Raw genomic sequence first — 18,995 nt, 5'->3', positions numbered from 1 at the left:
ATGTACTCTTACCTGGTGGACCTTCTCTTTTTTTTCCAGTGCATTTACAGAGTATATCAGTACTAGATGGAGACACAAGCCAATTTAGAAGTAATGACATTGTCTGGACTTTGTTTTGAGAATGTAATGGGAAATATCATTTATATTAATTAATGGGTAAAATTTTACTAAAACTACCATAAGTATTTGGATGTTTTGATTCGAGATAGGCTATAATGGGTAAATTTTAAGTTTTAGTCATCCCTGTACTTAGACATGCAGACTGTTTTTTTCTGATGGTTTGCGATGAGTTATGAACAATTTTGACTTTCATTTCTATCAGAAATCAACCGGTGTATGTTAAGCTAACCTTATAACTTATGTTACTCATCATACTCTAACCTAACCTATGACCTGTATTTTCTTATGCAATCGAAAAAAATTTTGCGACAGAAATCCCGTAGAGATAATGTGTCTTATTATTTAAAGTAGTACTTAATGCCATAGTTAGAATCTTAAGGTTCCCCAGATGACCAAAACCAAAATAATACCAATATTGTTTGGAATGCTTATACTATGAAATTTGTAGTAGGGGCAGCTAATATCCATTGAGTTAGTTAATGTGCTTAGTAATATTTATATATTCAATATAGCATTACTGTGTTGCACAGTAAAGCACAATTAATAGTCTAATAATATTTATTTACAGAACCGATCAGCCAAGAAGGTTGGACAACTACTTCCAGGGTTCATCAAGGCAGATGAAAGAAATTTACCAAAAGTAGATTTCTTTATGATTGTAGAGTTTTATCAATAACTCCGCCATCCAGCTATGAAGCCGTTAAATTGCATCTGTCATCTGATCATCTCAAGCCCATTCCTTGGCCATGGTCATCCCTAGTCCTTCCACAACATGAAATATAGACATTAGTAACGAAAACTTACATTTTCTAGACATGAAATAGAGAACAGTGATGAAAACTTCCATGTTGGAGGTATCGGTCTTTTGCATCATTTTGGCACCCAGCAAGTAAATACACACGATGATACTTGAGCAGTGATTTATTTTAACCTAAATATACGGTATGCCCAGGCCAGTCCTTTAGGGGGTGGGGGGCGAACAGGGGCGACCGCCCGGGGCCCCGCGGGGCCCAGCACTAGACCCAGTGACCTCGGACACATTACCTGTTGACTGGTTAATCTGACCTTACCATCCATAGCGACAGTCCCATGGGGGTTGGTGGGGCCTCGCACCCTCCTAGGGACGGCCCTGGGTATGCCTGTATATATCAACACTATATGGCCACAAGTCCTGTATTTCTGCTGGTAACAACACGGAAAGCAGTAGGTTGTAGGCAGCTACCAAACAGGGAGGTACTACCGCCTGGGAAGATATTGGAAGCATAATGTATTGTCTAATGGTAGACCCTGCTGCCATATGTCATCACGAAAATTGTGAGCAAGTCCCAGGTTGCTGATCTGACTTTCTGCCCCATTTACACACATTTGCTGGGTTTTAATTGTTTCTCTTACTATTAACAACATTATGGGGTAAAATGTGAGTGGAAATCTATAGCAAGTAACAGTTTTGAAAGTAACGCTATAATTATAATAAATTTAATAATTACGATGACATAAATCGTAATATCGTGACGGAGAATCATGTTAGGCTACACACAACCCCATTATTCACTCATAGTTATAAATGTATGCAATTCATTTTCAATTATTTCATGGCGAAAGTTATATAACATGAGAGATACATCATTGACTAGAATAAAAGATTTTCGAGGAAATGTTAGTTAGAGACAATGAAACACAACCTGCACAGATCAAAATACCATTACTGAAATACGGGTATAGAGTTTCATAATTAACATTTTTCAAAGGGTAATTAGCACATTTATATCACACCTAAGATGACACCAGACGTTCTAGACCTTGAACAACGCGTTAAGTAATAGCATTTATCAAGATATTAGTCTATTCCTGTGCTTGTCAGAATATAAGTGCAGACCTGCACTAAGAAATACTATTACAAGAAAGTAATGATAATTACTGAAGGACATAAGAATCAGGTAATCGACTTTTGTGGTCTGTCGCATTTACTGTGTGTGTGTGTGTGACCTCAGAACTCACCAACTAAGGTGACATCCTTGATAACTCATATCATTGTATCATAGCTGGATGATCGTCATACTCGATTACAAGTGACAGCAAAGTGTGTGAGTGCGCGCGCGCGTGTGTGTGTACAAAATAATCCCAAAACTGATTGACTGATTTTGAAGACGACAGGTCGGGTTGGATGTTGACCAAGGAGGAATTAATCAAACAATAAAAAAAAATCACGATTCAAGGTTAATGACGTGGTTTAAATACTGAGGCGCCAATAGAAAAGGAAGGTGGTAGTGTGGCGGACCTCATTAAGTGGGAGGAGACGCGAATGCATGCATCACTTACAAAACCTGTTGCAAGTATAACAGTGGCTATTGTTTATCTGGCGTTGGAGACCGGGTCGTCAGAGTAAGTTTGGGATCACCTGAAGAACATCCTCACCAGCTTATTTCTAAAGGTTAACTACCCTAATGTTAACCTAACTTAACCTCCTAAATAATGTTAGGGTTGTTAATTTTTAGGTGAAATGAGCTGGGGTGGAGGCACTTCAGGTGATTTTTAGATAGTCTTCCTGCTGGAGTTTTCATGGTGCAGTGTTTCAGCTGTATTACACGATTCTAACTCTTGTGTCCTGCTTGAGATACTTGTTGTCTTCCTTGAAAATTACCCCTGAGCTTTAGTTAAGGAGAAATATAGGGAGTTTCTCTACCTATCACCCAGCAGTACATCAGTTTAGAGACGCATGTGGCATAAACAAACTTACTCAAACTTCGTCCTCCCTCGTGATCGAACCTTGGGTCTCTCTCGAGAAGTGAGTACGCTGACCACTACACCAGGGTCTCTAAACGCTAATACACATACACTCTTGTATTTATCTGAAAAGACAGACAATACAGTATATGGTATTTATAAATGTATATGCGTGTGTGTGTGTGTGTGTGTGTGTGTGTGTGTAGTACTGTGTGTACAGATATACTTGTTCATATTTTAGTGTATCTCATACGTCATAAGAACATACATAAGAACATAAGAAAATAAGGAGTCTACAATAGGCCGGTTGACCTGTGCATGGCAGCTCCTGTCGAGAGTTACTACCACTTTCTATCATCCATGAATCTATCTAGCCTCCTTTTGAAACTTTTGAAACACTTGTTTATTTTCTTGCTGATGTAATTAAGAATAATGTTTAACTCTGTGTCGTGTGTTTTGTGTTGTGAGGGAGTGTGTAGTGTTACATGATGTAGACCTTTAATAACTGTACTGTAACTATTATTGTACCGTATTGTCTTATATATTACCTTGTGTTTTATGACTTGAGATCCGCTGGTTAGTACCCAAATTCTCAAGAGAAAACCTTATTTATTATTATTATTATTATTATTATTATTTTATTATTATTATTGAGTATGTACAGTCGGGGTCAAAAATCTTGAACACTTGACAGTATTTGGCATGTAAGTACCCGAAGATCTTAGGTATTAAGGAGAGTTTGATCCCATTTTGTAGTTCAGGCATAATATGTGATGACAAGTAGTGTTATTAGTATATCCCAATCATATATGTATAACTCAGAAGTAGATGCCAGATTGCTCAGTGTTCAAGACTTTTGACCCCGATTGAACATAGCATACAACTATACAGTACATGTGTGAAACATTCTGAGTTTGGATGGAGTTAATTTTAAAGTCTTAATGTTTATCTCACTATGTATATATTTCTCATCGTCGTTGAAGGTACAGTTGAACGCTAGGTGCCGCATCCCCCCCCCCCTCCGGCCACCGGGTGAGATAGCCGAGTCAGCTAATCAATAACAACACTGGCTGATGAGGAGAATTGTGCCATAACTCCTCGGCAACATGTTGTATGGCGTAGGCTGTACATTACGTCATTTAAAGTGTTACACGGAGCCGCCACCCCTAACTCCCTCACCACGTGATTCCTCGCCACGCCTATGTTGTCACCATCCACCCACCCGAGCCCGTCGACACGGTCTCGACTTCGAAAGTTAGTATAAAGGATGACAGTGGCTCCGTCCCTGCAGTCCTTCCCACAGGTCCTTCAGGGTGACATCACCAGCAGCAACAGACACAGCAGGCTCAGACAAATCTGCAGCAGAGGTAGCAACTGCTAACTAAGTAAGGTAACAGTAGCAGAAGGCTTCACCGTAGCAGCAGAGACCAACAGCAGACCTAACCGCACTAATAAAGGGTAAAGACTGACTGACTGGGCAAGTTATTGAGCTGAGTTGTTGGTGACTAACAGACCCCTGCCAACCGTCAACACCCTCCTGCAGGATGACTCGCCTGGCGCTGAAGGTGAGTTAAGAAGTGCGGCGAGTTAATCAACACTGCCGTGGCAACAAAGACACGTAGACCAACACTAAACCAAGACGCACGTAAAAGTCACCACAAAGTCCTAACCATGTGCTGATGTTAATGAGACATACTGTATACCAGGATCATTTATCATGACAATATCAACATACTGGAGGACATAACGTTACCTCTCTACAGACGTTCTCTGCACACTCACGTATGGATTGCAGCCAAAGACACAACGAACATCATGAATCTCACTAATATAATAATTTCGACTAAAATTAGAATTTTAGACCTTAGTATACTGTAAACACGGAAGATGCTGAATATAGTTATAGTAAGAATCACCCTGGTCAAAGTCAACTATAACAACTGGCTCTATAATATTATTTCTAAATGTATAGACAGTCGTCACACAGTACCAATCACACACACGACACACACAGCGTTTAGTTGACCATCTTCACCTACACCTTGCAAGCATCGAGTTAAAACATGAATGTATTACCTGTATGTACCGAATGACTACAGAAATGTGTCAATGGTAATGTTTATTTCACCCGACGATTAAATAACCAAACGCTAACCAAACCTAACCTAATTTTAAAGTGATCCATTTTCTAACGATACATCGACAACTTCAAATTTCAAATATAATATATATATATATATATATATATATATATATATATATATATATATATATATATATATATATATATATATATATATATATATATATATATATATATACATACATACACATATGCATATACATAGGTCAGATTAATGTGGGTAATGTCACTCTTCACTGACATACAGGACAGAGGTTCGTACACAAAGAATGCATCATATTCATTGACACTATATATAGGTCAGATTCATGTGGGTAATGCCATTGTTCACTGCCATGCAGGACAGAGGTTCGTACACAAAGAAGGAAATGCATCATATTCATTAGCAGTATATATAGGTCAGTGGATCACATACATTGGAGTCATATTCTAATTGAAGACTAATCAGTGTGGGCTAGCAAATTTGGGATAAACAGCAAGAATGTCCTCAAGCACACCTGATTCAATGAAGTAATTACATAGTTCAAGATACAATAAGTCAGGTGGCCTGAAGTCTTTGACAGTGTCACATTCAATAATATAGTGTTCAAGTGTATGCTTTAAAGGTTTATCACAAAGTTTACATGCTGAGTGTTCCGGTATGGGTACAGCGTTACTAACTTGCCAGATGTGTCTGTATCCTAGCCTAATTCTGGCCACGACTACATCACATTGTCTGGTTCTGTCCTTATGCTGGCCATACCGGTACCTCTTGTTACAAAATTTGTCATATTTACTAATGCTACAACTGTCAGGTCTCTCTGCATTTCTCACTTCTTCTAGATCAGAGTTCATGATTCTGACTTGAATGTTTTTAATTACAGCATTGGACAGACCAAGGTCGCGGTCAACATTTTCTTTCTTACATGCCTCATTGGCCAGTCTATCAACATGGTCATGATACCTGATTCCAACATGGGACGGAATCCACACAAATTCGATACGAAAGTTGTTCTCATTGGCAGTTATCACATTCCTTTTAATATCACACGCAACTTTAGACATAGAGCCTGACGGGCTGTTCATTGATTTCAAAGCACTTTGAGAGTCACAGAATATCACCCCACCTCCATTTTCTTTGAGGTAGTCTGTGGCTAAGTAGATTCCAGTTAGTTCAGTTTGTGTTGTGCTGACCCAGTTGTTCAGCCTTTGTTTGTTTGACACTATCATCTCTTTTTCTTTATATATTACAATTGCACAGCCTGTTCTACCTGTGTTTGTCTGCACAGAACCATCAGTAAAAGCATAACATTCACTTGATTTAATACTCTATGTATCTGTTTATAGTTTCTAGTGTGACACATCTCACACAGTACCAATCACACACACGACACACACAGCGTTTAGTTGACCATCTTCACCTACACCTTGCAAGCATCGAGTTAAAACATGAATGTATTACCTGTATGTACCGAATGACTACAGAAATGTGTCAATGGTAATGTTTATTTCACCCGACGATTAAATAACCAAACGCTAACCAAACCTAACCTAATTTTAAAGTGATCCATTTTCTAACGATACATCGACAACTTCAAATTTCAAATATAATATATATATATATATATATATATATATATATATATATATATATATATGTGTGTGTGTGTGTGTGTGTGTGTATGTGTGTGTGTGTGTGTGTGATTTTATCAAGATATATATATATATTTTTTTTTATTTTTTATTTTTTTTTCATGAACCTCTGAAAATGGTATTTGAGTGAAGGAGTGTGTGTAAGGTGCTAAGTACAGCGATTGTTGCTGAAACCTGGGATTACCTGAAGATTAACACTCCAGCTAATGTCAACTCAAGATAAACCACCTATCCTAACACCCCTCCCCCCATGCAGCGTTATGGTGATTAATAATCAGGTGAAATAATCTAAGGTGTTATATCTTCAGGTGATCCAAAACGTATTATAAGTAATGACTAAACTATAGTGTGTTTTGCAGGCACAGCCGATGGTGACAACATGGGGCATGATGGTGACACTCGTTCACCTAGCAGCCACGCAGTCCATACAGATCACTCCTTCTGTTAGGTACGATAGTTTTGTTTTAGGTACTATACTTTTGTTTTTCGAGGCTACGTCTAGTCTTTGTCTAGTTTTGAGAAATTTTCGGGTTCTATTAGGTGCCTCTTCTTGGTCACTTCCCAGGCTCATGATAACTTCCTAATTACTGACAAACTCTTCTCAGCAAGTGGATTTACTGTAATGGGTGGCAGAGAAACACTTGTCGTCATGGATTTATCACGTCTTCTCAGCAACTTTTATTCACCATTACTATCCATCTTAGTTTAGACTTGACCAACACTGGCACATGTTCACTGTTCAGGTACAGTATATTCAAGAGTTCGCACATGCCTAGTACTTGTCAACAAATCAACCACCCTCTGCTAGTAAGTTGACAAGTGGTGAAGTAAAGTAACAGTAAAATTTTAACAACTTCTGTTTTATACTTTCGCTCGTCACTGAGGCGCTGGGTAATGTAAACAACATATAATTTTAATAAATGCATGTTATATATAGTCCCTGTAGTTCTGTTATAATTTTCTAGATATTTAAGTGTGTCTGTCTGTCTGTGTCAAGAGCACAACACAATATCACCGCCTTCCCTGTCTCCAGCAGTAACGGAGGCGTCACCTTCCCGATATTCACTCCATCGGTGCGACACGACCAATGGACAGCAGAGTCTTCGATAGCCAAGGAGGTGGTTGTGCCTCCACCAGACCAGGTATTCCATATCTTTCTCTCTGTATATACATGTTACCGCCCACGACAGTACCCACACAGAGAGACCACGGGACGACCACCCACACAAGACTCCCTGACTTAAGTGTGGTTTCTCAGGTTCGACAGGTCAACAAGGGGGGTGGGTGGGTGAGGGAAGGCACGAGAGTACTGAGGATAGTGAGTATGACGTTAATGTCTTGTGTGTTGTAGTGGCTATGACTGACTTATACGAACATAAGACTCACTTAATGTACTTTGCTTCTGCGACACAGGTTTGTCTGGAAACTCTGCCATCTGACAGGATCGATGTGACGTTACTGCTACTTAACGCTACTGTTGTGTGACGTTATTACTATGTGACGGTAAGGACACACACACACACACACACAAAAGCGCGAGCGCGCGCGCCATGAAATGATGTTTTGCCTCTACCATACTGGATACACAAGTTGGAACTGAATCGCAGTAAAACCTATTCAGAAATATCTTTTTTTTCACAAAATTTATACAGTGCAGCCGTTTACTTACCTCAGTACTAATTTTTTTATATAGAAAGAAAATAATAAAACAACATTCCTGTGACATTTACTCATCAATGTCGATCTAAACGCAAGACAGGAACAAGGCAACAGTCAACACACAACACGCCGGGGTGTGTCGTGGAGGAGGGCAGCGTCTTAACACATCACATAAGAGAGACATGCTAAAATCAAATCAGGTTATGTAACAAGTATACAGAAACCAGCCTATGAAATTGCATTTATCGACAATAAGATTTTAGGTTAAACGTTGATAACTCTTTCCTCGGTTCCTGTTATAGTGAAGCATGATGACAGCTGGTGATAGGTGTAACACAGCAGGGACAGGTATATTAAGGAAGGCAGATACAACCCCTCAAGGTTTAATTGGTTAGGGTAACATAAACGTGGGAACGTTCCGTTGGTTATTGAGGACTGCTAGGGCGGTGTCCTTTGCGGTGGATTACATGAAAATGATGAAACTTGAAAACAATAGAATTGAAATCCCAGAGACAGTTGAGACGGACGGTTGGTGACCCAAGACGAGGCCCACTGACCTATCTCCTCACAGACATAAGAACATAAGAATGGAGGAAACTGCAGCGGGTCTTTTGGCCCATACTGGGCAGTCCCATTTACACCCAACCCCTATTGCTCATATATCCATCCAACCTACGTTTGAAGCTATCCAGCGTATTCGAGTTAATAATGATGTTTGGTAACTTGTTCCACTCGTCCACTACTCTATTTCCAAACTAATATTTACCTATTTCGCGCCTAAATCTAAATTTGTCTAATTCAAAACCATTGTTACGAGTTCGCTCCTGGTTGGATAGTTTGAGTACCTTTGTAATGTCCCCTTTGTTTAGCCCTGACTTCCATTTATACACCTCTATCATATCGCCCCTCACTCTACGTCTCTCGGCGGAGTGTAAATTAAGATGCCAAAACTCACACTCTATCATTAACTATAGTAATCTGTTTCACTTACAAAATTAAACGATGTCAGCATTTCAAGTAATACTCGAATACCTCCAGTCCAATTTGTACCCCACATGCTATTCAGAGATAACAACATTCAAATTAATAAATCGATGAACTGGGGCCGAAGTCTTGAAAATTAATTAATTCCAATCAAATTAATTTATAATATTGGAATAAGTTAATTTTACCGCCACACCACCCCGTTAAGTACTGTACTGCGGTGTCCCTCAGAGCTCATTTAGTGTCAAACTCGGATTGAAACACGACGACCCTCCTGAAGGGAAGATGTTGTTTAATAATACGGACGTGAGTCTTTGATATATTATACTTAGGATAGGCGTTGAACTTTGCCAGCCTCCCTCACTGACTCGTGTTATCACCCGTAGGACAGGCGACGCTCCTCCTACCGCTCCGCCGACACTGGGCAGGTGAGTGAGCTGTGTTGTCTCCTCCGCACCCTCACCTGCACCTGTGGCTCTTTGGGTAAACGCATGTAGGTGTAGCTAGTCACCTAACTAACTCGTCCTCGTGCGTACCTACACCGCACTCCTTACCTCAGCTCTGACGGGTACACGGGTCTTACCTACCACAGTAGACTAACTGTGCTGCCCCTCAGTCTTTCACACTGTAGTTAAACTCATAATGGATCTTTGCTGTATATTTTGTTACGTTGTATCAGTGACAATACCGTGGCTGCTATATTCATTTTCTGGGGATTTTTTTCTGGCGACACTTAATAGAAACAATAAATCTGAGGATGAAGAGGGACTAAACACACACACAACACCAAATAACTACGAGACAGAATAACTGAATATTTCTGAACATGCAGCTACAAGTTGTACCTCTCTGCAGTTTCACTCACGCTCATCTTAGTGTAAACTAACAATAGCGAAACTTTGCCCTATCCTGGCCAAGACTTGACCAACACTGACACATGTTCAGTGTGTAACAGATACTGTAACTGACCGACCACCTGACTGGCTAATAAGCTGAAGAGTAACGAAAAACGGATCAAGTAAAGCCAGTTAAGTAAAACATTGTGACCAAAGTGTACAGTAATGATACCTGTTGTAGGGGCTTAACACCCATCACCACCAGCAGGTGTGGTGGCTGTCTGTTTATCATTCTCAGAATTGGTGACGCTCCTGTACCCGACCTGACTGTCTTACTGAACACTCTTAACCTCAGGAGGACCACAGTATTCCACTGACTTGACTGAGGACAATGGTTGAGTCATAAACATCTTTAAACGTGGCCTAATCGCTACCCCGACTCACCCTTACAACATATTACATAATATATGTACCATTTACAGTGAGTTATTTTTCTTGATCTTCTCTCACACATATAGCTTACAGACTTAAGTCACTGTTGCTCGTAAGCATTTTAGTCTAAGTGCTAACGTCTGGTATCTGTGTCCAGTAAAATGTTGATTGTTTGTCTATCTGATCTTCACATCTTTTTTGTAAAGGTATTTCGTTTTACACATTAACAGTAAGTCACCCTCCAATTCTACCTCCACCCCCAAGTGTTACCTTCTGATTATCTTTCTTTGAGATTTCTCGTTGGCTTTGGGATCCTCAACTAAGATTTATTTCCACACGATCACTTTAATTTTGAGCTTTGTGTATAATGAGTCACTGTTCTTCCTGGCTTCACTACCGTCTAGGCAACATATCCCGCTCGGGAATAATTTTTCGGGAAGGATTCTGAGACATGGTTTTGAATAATTAATATGTACCTGTAGTAAGGTTTTCTTAACATCTACTTCTTAACTCTTTAGTTTGTTCATAACATATCGTATAACCTCAGTAGTGCTCCTACCTCCTGCCCATCTCTTGAGCATTGTGTCTCAGTCCCTCCTTTAGTAAGACTTTATACGACTAAATCCTTCCTATTATTCAATATTAGCCACAATTCCTGGCCATACAGCAGAAGGTCCTCCTCTTCAGCCCGCCTTCCTCCCTTAGATCAACAAAGCGTCGGACTTCAACTTCCTCTCCAGCAGCTTCGTTCCCCCCGAGACCAATGTTGACAACACCACCAAGTTTGATCTGGGTACCTTGACTTCCTTCCCTGGTAAGTTGTAACACTGGGCCGAGTGTCAAAGATTCCTACTATAATTTCATTTTTCTAAGATGGGATTTAAGAACACATGACTGTCTATCTTTCTATGCTATATAAATAAAGTAGCCTAGTTAGCGAAAAACACCATGAAAGAACTAGATACGTTTCTCTATCATAATTTAAAAAAATCTCTTCAAATCATTCAAAATCCGGACCATGGTGACATACATCACTAAATCCGAATTACGAAAGTGTCTTGTTGGAAAATGAACGATTCAGTGAAACTTCTATTTAACGAACTATTTGGATGGAAAAGTTCGTTATACTTAGGGTTCATTAAATGTGAAGCCTCCATATAACGAACTATATAGATATGAAAATCCGTTATATCGAGAGTCCGTTAGATGTTGTGATGTCCCTCCTTGCTACCCACAACATTGAGGAATGGCAAAGTTGACAAGTAAAAATACCGAGTGAATAATCTAGGGGTTGAAATACGTGGATGCAGCAAGTTAGGAACACACACACACAAGAATTACTGTTCGTGACAAACAAATTTAAGTTATGAAAGGGATGTGATGATCATGTAAACTAAGTAATTTAATAACATTTATATTAAATATTGATTAAGTTAGTTAATTAAGTACATTTAATAACACAAGTAAAACACAAAATATGCAATTATCAACACAAAAGTAGCAACTATGCATCTACGAAAAAACACCAGAATATTACCCAATTATTCTCACTTTAAACATTAAATACACATACTATATACAACAACACAAAAACCTGATAAAAATGGCAGCTCAGGTAGCAGGTCTTATGTTGCGTTGGCCAACCACAAGGAACCGGGGATTAACGCCGTAGTCCACTACCATCAAACTATCACAACACCACCAGCAGTAGTCCTTAATACAATTCGTCGTCCACACCCCGGGAGAAGGGGATTCATTGGAACACCGTAGGTCGCAAAGAGGAGACTCAGCTTACCAGGCAGACACACCTGCCTCGATACCTCGGTCTCATAGTCAGGTGGGAAACTGGTTCTCAAACGGTGCTCACTGGGGTCGCGTCGCTTCGTGAAGCAGTTTCTTCTCCTGGTGTCAAGTTGGAGCAAGTGATGGTTATGATGGTAGAGTGAGGAAGGGACAGAGTCGTCACAATGTGAAACCGGATATACGTCGCGGGTCACATCTGGGGAATTTTGAGGAGAGAAATTTCTCGTGTCGGATGACCCAGAACAAGTGGATTTTCAGATACTAAAGATGTAGCCCAGTAGTCATATTATAGCACTATTCTTCTTCCAACAACAAACGTCGTCAATCGACCCACAGTAAGTGTATACTCTAGTTTACTTATATATTGATCTTACTTTAGTCTACCTCTTGTTATGGGTAAATGTCTACTTGACTCTTTTATTGTAACGTAGATGGAAATTTATGTGGATTTACTTTCTAGTCATCCAGCCCTCCTCCTCCTCTCTTCCATTTCTTTGACTTCCTCTCTTTCCTCCTTCCTCCAGCCCCCCTCCCCACCTCAATTCTTCTTCCCTTCTCCTACAGACCTCTTACTTCCCCTCTTCTTATATTCCTCCTCCCCTCCCTCTTCCAAGCCATCCACCTATCCTCTTCTACCCTCCCTTCTCCAGCCAGCTCTCCTTCCCTCTTACCTCCCCTCTCCTCCCTCCATCCCCCAGCCCTTCCACAGCCCCTTTCCTCCCTCCCTACTCCAGCCCTCCCACCTCCCCTTTTCTTCCCTCCCACCCCCCACTCTTCTACTTCCTCCCCCCATCCCACCCATCCCCCTGACCTTCATCCCAGCTTCTTTCTCTTTAAGCCTGGTCCTCATCTCCAGGTGCAGATAACAATGCCGGGGGCGACCACTCCTATCAGAGATCGAACTACAAGAACCACACCGGTCGCTTCTTTACCCTCAACTCCGGCGGCACCCAGACCCTTGACGTAAGTGTCTCCCCCTGTCGTCCTCTCTCTCTCTCTGGTCTTGATTGTTGTCTTTTGTAACTATCGATCGTAGCACGCAGCATAATAAAACACACACACACATATATACACACACACATACACACACACACACACACACACACACACTCTGAGTGCCAGGAAGATAAGAATGAACAAGAGAGCCTTAGTTTAGTCGGCTCACCTGAAGATTTAACCCCCGAACTTTACCTGGAGAGTTCGATTTTTTTTTTAAGGTTAGGTTTAGTTATGTTAAATTAGGTTATTTTAGGTTAATGTAGGCAATGTTAGATTAGGTTATGATAGGTTAGCGTTAGGGTGTTTACTCTGAAGGTGATATAAGTTGGGGTGCTTAATATTCACGTGATCCCGTCAGACTAGTAACTCCCTCTATCACCACCAGCTGGGCCTCAGTTTCACCGTGCCCTTCCTCTCCATCCCGGCGTCCTCATTAATGAACATCGGGCAGTCTCTCGGGGCCACAACCTCCACCGCTTTAAACTCTCTCGTCAACATCAACTGGAACTCTGTCTTGTCCATAGTCTTGCCCATCGCGCTTGCCGTCCTCATCCTGCCTCAGGTGGCCACCTTGTTCACCAGCCTCATTTCCAGCACCGGCACCGGCACCACCAGCGGCACGGGCTACGGTAGCTCTTATGGTCGTAATATTGAACGAGGTCAGTCAACACACTGATGCATGCCTCTTTTTTTCTTCCTGTTAAGGGTAATTAGTATTTAATTCAACAGCTGTACATGTTTTCCAATGTTTACCTGTATACATGCCTTTAAGTAATAAGTGTAAGCAGTGGGCTAATCCCATAAAAAAATCTATATTATTTTGTCACTAGTTTACTCATTCGCGGGCGGGAATTGTTTTTTTTTCTCACTGGCGAACATAAATAGTGACTTCAGTTAGGCGAAAAAACAAGCTCGTCGCTGACTGTGTCACTCCTCGTGGCTGGTTGTTGTTGTAGAAACCTTAATGCAGGTAAATTACCAGGAGTCAAACCAGCTGCATCCACACCTGACTCTGACGTCAAACTTGATCGAGGTGCGGAGGCAGACGCCCAGGGTAGTGGTAGACTATCTCGAACTAGAGTGTGTTGAAGTGCACCAAGAGTGAGCTATGGAGTCTGGACACACACTCTCACAACTATCAAAACCTTCTACAGTAGCCATGGCAACAAGTGGTAAGGTTAACATGGTACGTGGGTCTGTTATCATCTGGCCCTCCCTCCTACACCCCCGTACTCCCTCCCTCCCACACTCCCATCCTCCCGATTTGAGTGATATCGGAATTATAATGAAACTCTTCCGTTAAGTAGATAGATTCTCTGAACCCTAATTACGAGAAAAACTTATCACGTATGAATCCGAGATGATCTGTATACATCTTGACCGTTCTCAGCAAGTTACTCAGAATCCGCCTTCTCCCCCAGCCTCTGCTTTTCATTCCCTGGCTATTAAATCCATAACATGTCTTCATTTTAAGTTGAAAGATATTGGCATAATGCAATCACTTATTCTGCCATTGTCGTAACATATCTTAATTATTTATGTTTATCAGTTCCTCGACACAGTCTTATAACCGCAAACACGTAACTATGGAAGTAAATACGTGTGGCTACAGAAGTGAAGCGTGTGGCTACAGAAGTGAAGACATGTGGCTACAGAAGTGAAGCGTGTGGCTACAGAAGTGAAGCGTGTGGCTACAGAAGTGAAGCGTGTGGCTACAGAAGTGAAGACGTGTGGCTACAGAAGTGAAGCGTGTGGCTACAGAAGTGAAGACGTGTGGCTACAGAAGTGAAGCGTTTGGCTACAGAAGTGACGTGTGGCTACAGAAGTGAAGCGTGTGGCTACAGAAGTGAAGACGTGTGGCTACAGAAGTGAAGCGTGTGGCTACAGAAGTGAAGACGTGTGGCTACAGAGTGAAGTGCAAGTGAGACGTGTGAGAAGTGAAGACGTTGGCTACAGAAGTGAAGACGTGTGGCTACAGAAGTGAAGGCGTGTGGCTACAGAAGGGAAGGCGTGTGGCTACAGAAGTGAAGACGTGTGACTACAGAAGTGAAGACGTGTGGTTACAGAAGTGAAGACGTATAGCTGCCCAGATAAGGAAATCACTTTGTGTGGCAGGAGGCACCGTGAGACCAGTGCCAGGTGATCAGTCATGACCTTGGTTTCCTTCCTGGATTAGATGACCCTTTGATTTTGACCTGCCATGACTGTGTGACTCACCTGTCCTGGATGACTCTGACTCATCTGCCCTGGATGACTCTCTAACTCACCTGCCCTGGATAATTCTGTGACTCACCTCCCCTTGATGGCTTTGTGACTCACCTGCCCTGGATGACTCTCTAACTCACCTGCCCTGGATAATTCTGTGACTCACCTGCCCTTGATGGCTTTGTGACTCACCTGCCCTGGATGATTCTGTGACTCACCTGCCCTTGATGGCTTTGTGACTCACCTGCCCTGGATGATTCTGTGACTCACCTGCCTTGGATGACCTGTGACTCACCTGCCCTGGATGACTCTCTAACTCACCTGTGATTAACCACTTGTAAATTAGTATACACCTTTTTGTTGTCCTGTAAAATCCTTCCTAAATCCTGATGTGAAATACTGACACGTTGGTTCCTCCGCTGATACAGGCGGAGGTGTGTTGCCGGTAGAGCCCTTCACTTCCATCCTGAACCAGCTGGACGACGCCCTGGCTCAGTACGACCTCGACTCCACGTCCTGTATGCAGCGCGCCGTCTGTACCTACGTGGCCGAATCTGAGCAGAGCGTGAAGGAGGGTGACGCAGATTCTTCAGAGATGATTGTGTCGGGTTTCGCTAGGTGAGTGTTGACGCAGGTGTTGATGTAGGTGTTGGTGCAAATATTGATGCAGGTATTGGTGTTGAAATGGGTCTGTCTTGATGCCGACTTACCAGGTTAGTGAGTCTAGGGCAGTTTCATTTTGTCTGATTCATAACACCCCGGGCGACGGCAAACTCAACACAAGGCTATACGATCAGACACAACTTACCCCCTTGTGTCTTGAAGGGTTAAATAATCGTCCTTACAGGGTTAAATCATCATCATGGGGTTAAACTGCCATCGTCAAAGGGTTAAATAATAGATCTTAAAAGGTTAATTAATCATAGTCAAAGGGTTAAACCACCATCGTCAAAGGGTCAAATAATCCTTCTCAAAGGGTTAAGCCACTATTGTCAAAGGGTTAATTCATCGTCGTCTAAGAGTTAAGGTGAGTTTGAGTCAGAAACAGTTTGAGCCACCACCACCACCCTTCAAGTGTGAGTAACGTGCTAAAATACATCAAAATTACCATCAGGTATAAACAGGCGGTGACATAATAAGAGTTAGATGATCCCAGAAAGTAGGGGAGAATAGTACTGAAGACGATTACCTGTGAGGGTGATAGCCAGGTAGATCTTCTTGTCACAGGTGCTAGTGAGGTCTCGACAAATAACACCTATGCCATTATAATCGTATTAATTACCAAACATTAACTGTCGATAGAAAGTCAAACAAAAACAGAAATAGTATCAGTGTCACAACAATACATGAGCCGTAGAGTGGAACAGAGATATGACACAATGTGATCATTACCTAACACGAGGCCGTCATCATCATCGCTGTCGTCGTCATCACTACCGGCAGCACTAGACGCCTCACGCTCCACGACACACAGTACAGTACACCCATTAAAGCTTCCCGTCAACAGATGAAAGTAAAACCCGGGTGAGTGTCGCTGTCATGGTGGAGTAAATCTTTAGTGGTGATGTGGCTCGTGACGGAGAAGAGGTAGTGATGGTGGTAGAAGGGTGGTGGTAGAGGGGTGGTGGTAGTGATGGTGGTAGAGGGGAGTTGGTAGTGATGGTGGTAGAGGGGCGTTGGTAGTGATGGTGGTAGAGGGGAGTTGGTAGTGATGGTGGTAGAGGGGAGTTGGTAGTGATGGTGGTAGAGGGGCGTTGGTAGTGATGGTGGTAGAGGGGGTGGAGGTTGAGGGTGGTGGTAGAGGGGTAGTGTTTCCATGATATTGGTCATTTCTTACACCAAGCTTCCAAATTCTGTAATTGATTCATCATTAAACTTCTGTTTTAAGACTAAAAGATATTTTAGAGAAAGATATACGTCATTTTATTTTCTTAAGGTTACTGAGGCTGAGACGTGTCCTTGGAGACTCTGCCCACCAAGTCACCATACATCCTCGTGTTCCATCACACAACTATACTTAAGGTCAACATAAACCTTCACCATATTTATTAAGTATGGTGCAGTACTTTCTTTTTCCTTGCCTTTAACTTGTTTATATCACGGCGCAGGAGCACGTGGCTGCAGACGCTGGTGGGTAAGACCTCCCTGACGGAGGCTGTGGAGATGGGTCGCACTGGCGCTAACTGCCAGCTCCAGTACCCTAAGTGTCCTTTCTCCGTCACCGGTGTCCTCAGATTCCTCGCTACTTACGCTTCCCTCAGCAGCTGAAAGGCCTCCCGCAAGTTCCTCACCACTTACGTCTCCCACAGGAGCTAAGATGCATCAAACTCCTCACCACCTACGCCTCCCACAGTAGCTGAGAGGAACTATATTACTCGTAACTTACACCTCTCTCAGTAGCTGTAAATATCAAATCCGTTTATCTAACACCACCAACCATAACAGTGAAGGGGAGGAGATGAACCATTATAGCGACCCTCCACCACAACAGGCAAAGGTGGGCGGCTTATTATGATTAAGTGAAGTGAGGGGATGTGATGATAGTTTTTCGGTCATATCACTGGCTCAAGATCATGACTTAAATAACTACCTTACGTCAGTACAACAGAACGACTAGCTCCTTGACCTAAAGTATAATATCTTAACTATAAAAACGATAACTTATTCAGGGGGGTAAAGTCATCGTTCAGATAGGATTAAGTTATCGTACTCTAGGGGTTAATAAGTCATTGTACTGAAAGGATTAAGTTATCGTACTCTAGGGGTTAATAAGTCATTGTACTGAAAGGATTAAGTTATCGTACTCTAGGGGTTAATAAGTCATTGTACTGAAAGGATTAAGTTATCGTACTCTAGGGGTTAATAAGTCATTGTACTGAAAGGATTAAGTTATCGTACTCTAGGGGTTAATAAGTCATTGTATTGAAAGGATTAAGTTATCGTACTCTAAGGGTAAAGTCATCGTACTGAAAGGATTAATTTATCGTACTCTAGTGAGATTAGAATTAAACACGCTTATTGAATCACTGATCATAGACATAAGACAAAAGAAATCCTGTTTTATTGTTACACTTAATGTCTTCCTTAGCATGTTACTTATCCTTCGTAGCTAATTTAATACATTTATTATTATTTATGTATGTAAATTAAAAAATGTGATCTCTGTTTATTGTTTCTTTTTTGTCCTTATTATTTACAAATTCACTTACGTCAGCTGTTCCTCTTCTTATATAGCCTCTGTTAACACGAGAACTGGGTGTCTGTCTTTCTGTCTGCCTATGATCCTTAAAGAAATCAAGTTGTAGCAGCCGACCCCCTTTAATACCCTCCCTACACCTGCATCTCCCCCTAATAGTCTCCCCTATATGTGTATCTCTCCTCTACACCTGTAATTCTCCCTAATATTATCTCCTGCAAGTGTACCTGTATCTCCCCTCTAATATTCTCCCCTACACCTG

At 41.7% G+C, this 18,995-nt stretch overlaps 1 protein-coding gene across 5 annotated transcripts; it reads left to right on the top strand.

Annotated features, from left to right (window-relative positions):
• The first annotated feature begins 4,143 nt into the window (after window positions 1-4,143).
• LOC121872663 lies at window positions 4,144-18,307 on the top strand. 5 transcript variants are annotated; one of them, XM_042375616.1, is made up of 9 exons: window positions 4,144-4,234; window positions 6,979-7,067; window positions 7,653-7,761; window positions 9,649-9,690; window positions 11,236-11,344; window positions 13,172-13,296; window positions 13,718-13,991; window positions 15,966-16,155; window positions 17,646-18,307. In XM_042375616.1, exons 2-9 carry the CDS (start codon window positions 6,988-6,990, stop codon window positions 17,803-17,805), a joined length of 1,089 nt encoding a protein of 362 aa, XP_042231550.1. In that variant the 5' UTR covers window positions 4,144-4,234; window positions 6,979-6,987; the 3' UTR covers window positions 17,806-18,307. The 5 variants fall into 5 exon arrangements, with proteins under 5 accessions (XP_042231550.1, XP_042231548.1, XP_042231549.1 ...); XM_042375614.1 differs by having other exon boundaries at window positions 4,144-4,409; window positions 7,656-7,761; XM_042375615.1 differs by having other exon boundaries at window positions 4,144-4,409; window positions 13,190-13,296.
• Window positions 18,308-18,995: the final 688 nt, after the last annotated feature.

This window comes from Homarus americanus, unplaced genomic scaffold (genome assembly GCF_018991925.1).
Source record: "Homarus americanus isolate GMGI-L3 unplaced genomic scaffold, GMGI_Hamer_2.0 scaffold39155, whole genome shotgun sequence".
Lineage (NCBI taxonomy): Eukaryota > Metazoa > Arthropoda > Malacostraca > Decapoda > Nephropidae > Homarus > Homarus americanus.
This window is presented reverse-complemented; position numbering and strand designations above follow the sequence as displayed.